Below are 7,982 nucleotides of genomic sequence, written 5' to 3' on the forward strand. Positions count from 1 at the left end.
TATATATATATATATATATATGAATGTGTGTGTTTTTTGGTTGTACAAGTGATCTTGTTTCTGTATGATCCAAGTTCTAGCTCACGGATTTGCACATAGTTGAAACTTGGCATTCGGTCATAGCTCATCTTATTGCGAAAAGCGTCTAGGGTTACTTAACGCCTTCGGACGCTTTCTATAAACCAGGACAACGCTTGTTTATAGAAGCCATATTAGTTGTAATAAGCACTGGTACATTTATTAGCGAGTAATATTTATTGATGCTATAACTAAATATGATTTAAATTCTCGCATCGTTAGCAGAATTTGTTTTATGTGTTATAAATTTAGTAACAATATGTAGTTTTTCAGTTGACTTTGTAAAAAATGGGAGGGAAGATTTATTAATTTATATTTCTTTCTTTTTGTTGTTAATATTTTCTTATTGATTTACATTTGCCTTGTTATATGTATGAACCGAAACATTGTTATATTTTAAATCGAATCGCTTTTTTTGTTGAAAAGCATTGAAGCAAATTTAGAAAAAAAAATGCAGCTTGAATTGCAAAGCTTTTCTTTTTTCAGTTTATGCAATCATGCACACACACACACACACACACACACACACACACACACACACACACACATACACACACACATACACACACACATGTATGCATATGTATATTCATATACATATCCATAGATATATACATACATACATACATACATACATACATACATACATACATACATACATACATATATATATTGTTGCTATTATGCAAGTGTGTCGTTAGTCCAAAACGTTGATTTTTCAGAAAGCGAAAAAATAGTTTCACCATTCTATAGCAAAACCGCTGTACTACACTGACAATTTTTGATGTCTTGGTATGTTTTGCAGTTGGAGATACGATTGCTTGACCAAAAGAGCCGGCTATTGCAAGCAAAAATAAATATTGGAAAAAGCGCATTTGTCCAAATTTAGACATACGACAGTTTAACATAATAGCAACGCTGTACATACATACATTCATACATACATACATATATATATATATATATATATATATATATAAGGGACGTGCCGCCTGGGTAGGCATGGTAGGCAGTGCCTACCCTGAATAAAATAGATCTATAGTAACATTTTTCCTTTTATGGCAGAATATGCACCTCATTCAATAAAATTATGAAGGTTAATCTGATTACTATTATATATTTTTTTTTGTAGATTATGTAGGTATAATTCGCCCCTGCCCTTCAATCTCAGTATTAAAGCTATTCATAGTACTGCTGTAGTACACGTGCTGCGTACATTCCAACAACAACGTTTTCTTTACGCGCGAGAAATGCAGAAGTAAATCTGCCTCTAACTCAGTCGCGAGCCTCTGTTTCGCTTACTTTTTGTGATATATATATATAAATTCTTTATTTGTGAATTAAAGCTACCATTGGTTCCATATTAAGAAATGTAGGAAAATATCCGAATCTCTTAACAATTTTAACAAGCCGATCACATGGAGAAAGGTGTTCGCTTCTATTTTGGAAAACAGCCTCGATTTGTTCACGGGTTTCTCGTAAATTTGCGTCAATAAAACAACGAATCAATGAACCAAGTGACGTTACACCTTTCTCCATTTGATCAGCTTGAAAAATTGTTAAGACACTAGGATATTTTCCTACTTTTCTTAACGTGAAACCAATGGTAGCCTTAATTCACAAATAAAGAAATTATATCCAACAATGCGGTGTTGAGCGCTCATTTCCATCGTTCGACATTTACGTATATATATATATACCCGTATTTAAATTACGGGCGTTATAGGAAAATTCGTTCGGATATACTCAGAAATTATCGTCTCTCCTTTAAATCAGTCTCTGGGAAACGCTTCTATCTGGTGACTAAACTGTGCCTGGTATATAACTGGTACTTTATGAATTGAGTTGAGGATTACTGAGAATGTTAAAGCAACATAGTTGAAATACAGAATAAGCAAAAGACAAAGAAACGAATCAATGTCAAATGAACATTTTACTGTAAAGCAAATAAAGTCAATAAGACGAATAGGCTGAGCTGACGGAACGTTAGATGGAAACCCTTGCGGTCGTTGTTGCAGTGATCTGCATTTCGAGTTCAAATCCCTTCAAAGACGACTTTGCTTTTCATTCTTTTGCATTTGATAAATAAAAGTACATATCCATCATAGAGGGTTGACCGGTCCGGGAATCGAACCCATCATCTAGCGATCTTGAGTCCAACGCTCGAATCTTTAAACCAGATACATACATACATACACATACATACAAACAAACAGACACACACACAGACACACACACACAGAGACAGACACACACAGAGACACACAGAGACAGACGCACGCACACACACACACACACACACACATATATATATGACTAGTTTTAAAGAGAAATCTTTGGTCTCCATCAAATCAGTTATCTATTGAACAGGGGAAAATGTGTACAGAAAAGGTTGGACAATCTTTGAGAACCTAAGAATAGTTCTGTGAACTTGTGTAAACTGTTATACGTTCGATTTTTCTTTAGAGCACGGCTTTGGCCATCGATACCAAGAGTGTCCACCTGGTGAACTCTGGAGTACAGAATCATGTGCAAGAAGCTCCTAACTATGGAAATAATTGCCGTCTTATGGCAGCAGCTAAGGTAAGAGTGGTAAACGTGGTCTGGTTTGACCGTACCCTCAAGAACGCACTCAATTACTAACCTTCAGCTCGAGCACAAATAATTTTCTCGCACCAAGATGACTAAACCCACCACCAATGTTGTTATTTCCTTTGACTCTTAATAGATTTCCGCACGATATCACAACTATGTATTGTATTCTACTAACCACAATATATTATCTTCCTGGTTTCTTTAACCACAACTACTGATTCATGCTCTCCGAAATGAATTTATCGTTCCCAAATCTATTTGCACGTATGACTGACACTAACATAAATAACTCGTTGTTCTCTGCGTGAGTGTATTCCTTGTACTTCTGGATAAAACTAAACCAGAATTCTGAGGTGTGTATTTCCCTGAATCAATAATATAACTACACCATGTAGGACTTTCAATTTTCCGTCAATTCTCATAATTTTTCCTATGCTTAATTTGCTAATTGTAATTCATAAACTCTCAAATAGTTTCTGTTTTCACTGGCAATATGATTTTCAAAAGCTATTACAATTCTTTAACATAAGTATGTTAAAGAAGTACAGCAGGGTTCGCGACTGCCGGAGCCTCGTGGGGCTTTAGAGTGTTTTCGCTCAATAACCGCTCACAACGCCTGGTCTGGGAATCGAAACCGCGATCCTATGACCACGAGTCTGCTGCCCTAACCACTGGGCCATTGCGCCTCCACAATATATAATATAATATAATATAATATAATATAAGCATAGCGTTGTCCCGCAAAGAAAATCAGTTGTTTTTCAAATTACATTTTATTTTGTCCTCACAAAATACAACTTACGCCATATTTTAATTGCTAATACATCATTATAGAGTTGTTATCCATAGCATTTTAAGCATATTAAGAGCGCATTCGTAGCGTTTTGCCAGCTTGGCTAGTATATGCACACTTAAAAGGTATGTAATATTTGATCGCTTCGCTAATAACTTTTCTTAAGCTTTACCCAAGAATTATTACTACTATCGTTCATTAAATATTCACTAATAATTATTGATTTACACACTACCACAGAAAAAAATGCATATACGAGTATACAGAACTTTTTTATTACATCAATTATAATAATCACACTAAGTTTAGAGTTTATTTTAATAGTTTTCATGATTAATTAAAACAAGCCTATAGATAAATGTATTTTGTTTTTAAAAACGCCACAACAAAAGAATCTTAAGAACTTCATATTACTGTATTTGATTCTAACAGCACTCATTATCACTTTTGTTACCATTAAACGTTGTGAAAAAAAAAAATGAGAAATTTATCCTCGGAACAACAAACTAGCCCCAAAGGTTTGCTACCGAGTGGACTCAGCTAAAGGCAACCACGGAACAAATCAAATGTGATAAGTCGAGAGACAAATTGAATGTGTCATCTAAAAACAAGAACAATCCTTCCGATGGGCTTCCACACTGTTTTCATCGACAAAATTTCACTCACAGAGTTTTCGTAAACTCAAGGTTATGGTATAAAAGATTTGCTTAAAGTGCCGGGCAGTGAGGACAAATTGAAAGCATGTAGCTGTGTCTTACAAACGTCTTAAATGTATAGTCATGTCTATGCTTATTATCTTTATAATTAAAGTTTGACAATTTATCAGATTTGGAAGTTCACCATACAAAATGCCAGATATGTGTCATATGTGTTTATATTTCGTCATATATAGCACGGAGGTGATATCTTAGTTACTAATTTAACTTCTCACAATTTCAAATTCTTTAAAATACGCAACTGATTATGTTGAGATCAAGACAGTCCACTTCAATTCTCTTTTCAATTTCCTTGCTAAAAACCTGCTTAATTATCCACTATTGTAAGATTCATTAGTGGTGCTTGTGAGTTCTTTATGATTTGAACCATTGCTTGCTGAAACTTTCAAAAACGCTAACTCAGCTTTAACCAATACGTGCTATCTCGCTGACTGGTAGATCTCTTAGAGCATAGGTACCAGTCTAATTATTTTAGTCACTTTCCAGTTTATAAATGATACTCAAATTCATTCGCCTTTCATCTTTTCCGGGTCAATGAGATATAAATTTCAAATTGATATCAAATTTTACTATGGTTTCTGTTATAATAATTTAAAAAAATAATTCCTATATAATATATCAATTTATTTTTATTTCTACTGTTTAATTAATTAATTAATTAATCTTTTTCATTCAGAACTGTAATCTAGCAGTTCGTAATAATTGGCGATGGATTGGACAGATGTTGCAATGTGCTCAAGTTCACTTCCATAAAGCTGCTGATTTCCATCAGGTAAGATACATACAAGGAAACATCTATCTATCTATCTATCTATCTATCTATCTATCTATCTATTTTTAAATGTCCTCTCTATGTACAGTCTTGTGTAGCTAATAAAAGAAAGTTATCTATCTATCTATCTATCTATCTATCTATCTATCCATCCATCCATCCATCCATTCCTGAATTCGTAAGTATATACATATACACACACATAATGAGAATATATATGACATTTTCAAGTTATTTTATTATGTTTGTAGTTTTTCCACGATGCTCAAGAGGCTGAGTACTGGATGAAGAACTCACTCTCTACTGTACATTTGAGTTTCGACCGTTCGAAACTACAAGGGGACATGGCTGATGTGCAGTCCATCAAGGATGAAATAAAGGTATGTATATAATTAGCATACTTTCAATAGCTACCTTAAATATTTCCAAATTCTAGATGAAGTACTGTTTTATGGGTGTAGATATTTGCATTTTGCTTATAATATAATTCACTATAATGTAATATAATATGTTGTTGTTGTTGGCACTCCGTCGCTTACGACGTCGAGGGTTCCAGTTAATCCGATCAATGGAACAGCCTGCTCGTGAAATTAACGTGCAAGTGGCTGAGCACTCCACAGACACGTGCACCTTTAACGTAGTTCTCGGGGATATTCAGCGTGACACAGTGTGACAAGGCTGACCCTTTGAATTACAGGTACAACAGAAACAGGAAGTAAGAGTGAAAGAGTACAGCAGGGTTCGCGACTGCCGGAGCCTCGTGGGGCTTTAGAGTGTTTTCGCTCAATAACCACTCACAACGCCTGGTCTGGGAATCGAAACCGCGATCCTATGACCACGAGTCTGCTGCCCTAACCACTGGGCCATTGCGCCTCCACAATATATAATATAATATAATATAAGCATAGTGTTGTCCCGCAAAGAAAATCAGTTGTTTTTCAAATTGATCTTAGGGTTCACGTTGCAAGAAGTCTTCTTTTTACTCACTGAGAAATTCCCAAAATTAATTGTTTGAGTGACAAAAATAAAGCCATCTTTATTGTTATTCAGTGTGTTAATGTATGCTAATTTATTATTATTCTGTTCTGTGTTTATGTGCATTTGTATTTTTAGCCAACAAAAATAATTTACTACATATTTTCTGTGATCTCTCTCTCTCTCTCTCTCTCTCTCTCTCTCTCTCTCTCTCTCTCTCTCTCTCTCTCTCTCTTTTTATATATGTATACATATATCCTTAAAATTATTTCTAGGACGTACTGTTAGCCTACACTCAGTGGCAAGGAAAAATAGATTCCTTGTTCGACAGGGCCAAGAATATCGTTCCAGTTTCTCAGAGATTGAAGCCTATTGAGGAGCCATGTGTTATCACCGCATTAGCTGACTACAGAACAAGTGATGTAAGAAACAGATTAATATACTAAAATTCCTTGTAAAATGAATAGGAATCATCTATTTGTAAGGCATTATTATAGCTGATAATTATTTGAAGAATAAATTTTGTGTTATTTATCCGATTAAATGGAACTAGTATAAAAGTGTGATTTGTGAGTTGGAAGTAAACCTGTTTAACAATAATAATGATAATTCTTTCTGCTATAGGTACAAGGTCTGACATTTGGGGGGTGGAGAATAGTCGGTTACATCGACCCCAGTACGTAACTGGTACTTATTTTTATCGACCTCAAAAGGATGAAAGGCAAAGTCGACCTCAGCGGAATTTGAACTCATAACGTAGCAACGGGCGAATTACCGCAAAGCATTTCACCTGGCATGCTGACGATTCTGTCAGCTCGCTACCTTAATAATAATAATAATAATAATAATAATAATAATAATAAAACATAGTCTACAGCAAATATTCTATTCAATACTACAGATTTGCTTGTCAGTTGCTTGACCTTAACCAGTTGAGCTTGTTCCTTAGTGCATCTCTGATTACGAGCAGAAGTAGTGAAGGAGTACCATAGTCATGTGCGGAGAGGAATTCTTTGGGGGTTTGGATAATTCATTTTTGGTAACATGAGTGTTTTGTTCATCATCCTTAAAAAACCCTTATTCAGGGACCTTTTGAGCGGGATGGGCTATTCGACCTGAAGAAATTTCAATGTGATGCGCTGTTTATCTTGATATGAGATCATTATGTCGCGCAGATATGGTTGTGATGCGTGTGCCTGGTGTACCCTTATCAAGGTATACTGGGCTTCGTATATTTTACCCCAGTGCCACTTTGATGGTATGCACTGCTCTCTGACTCAATAATAATAAGAGCATAACAGACCGAACCTAGTGGTGGTGGACAAGATGCACCACATATGCTATATAGTTGATGTTGCATGCTCCTTTGACACACGAATAGTTAAAAAGGAAGGCGAGAAGATAGGCACAACCCTCTTAAGTACGAAACGACCCGGCTATGGAAAATTAAGGTGAAGACAGTGCCAATTATTGCTGACTCCTCGAGTACAGTATCAGAAGGCATCAAGGGGAATATAAAGGAAATTGGAATAGAGTGCTCAGTAGAACTGTTACAAAAGATTTGCTTCCTTGGCACGGCCAGAATAATCTGGAAAGTATTAGATAGCTGAAAAGAACGAACGGCATAGTACCATAGGCTGCAGGTAGTAAACCCGCTATGCATACAATACTACAGGAGCTACAACAAAACCTGTGATAAAGAGAAAATAATAATAATAATAATAATAATGATAATAATAATAATAATAGTATAAGGGGGAAAAACATTTATGAATAAATCATCAATGCGTTTCGCATTCATTTATTTGTTTCTATCCGATTAAGATTCCTTATCTAAGATATATTGAATACATAACCAACATGTTCTTTTAATTTTAGATTGAATTCACTGAAGGAGAGTCTTTGACACTAATGAACAATTCTGACAGAAAAATATGGAAGGTCAGTATATCAAATATTAGCCAGCATTTCTTAAACTCTGTTCGTGTCTGCATATGTTTATGTGTATGAGAGAGAGAGAGAGAGAGAGAGAGAGAGAGAGAGAGAGAGAGAG

The 7,982-nt window shown here is 35.2% G+C and overlaps 1 protein-coding gene across 5 annotated transcripts in view; it reads left to right on the plus strand.

Moving 5' to 3' along the window:
• LOC106868256 (uncharacterized) overlaps positions 1-7,982 on the plus strand; it is a 168,616-nt gene that overhangs the window by 142,902 nt on the left and 17,732 nt on the right. For all 5 annotated transcript variants that reach the window (XM_014913427.2, XM_052970798.1, XM_014913428.2 and 2 more), the window contains exons 5-9: positions 2,545-2,661; positions 4,859-4,954; positions 5,206-5,334; positions 6,205-6,351; positions 7,808-7,870. In XM_014913427.2, coding sequence (XP_014768913.1) covers positions 2,545-2,661; positions 4,859-4,954; positions 5,206-5,334; positions 6,205-6,351; positions 7,808-7,870 — 552 coding nt within the window. The remainder of the gene's footprint in view (positions 1-2,544; positions 2,662-4,858; positions 4,955-5,205; positions 5,335-6,204; positions 6,352-7,807; positions 7,871-7,982) is intronic.

This window comes from Octopus bimaculoides, chromosome 9, assembly GCF_001194135.2.
Source record: "Octopus bimaculoides isolate UCB-OBI-ISO-001 chromosome 9, ASM119413v2, whole genome shotgun sequence".
Taxonomy (NCBI): Eukaryota; Metazoa; Mollusca; class Cephalopoda; order Octopoda; family Octopodidae; genus Octopus; species Octopus bimaculoides.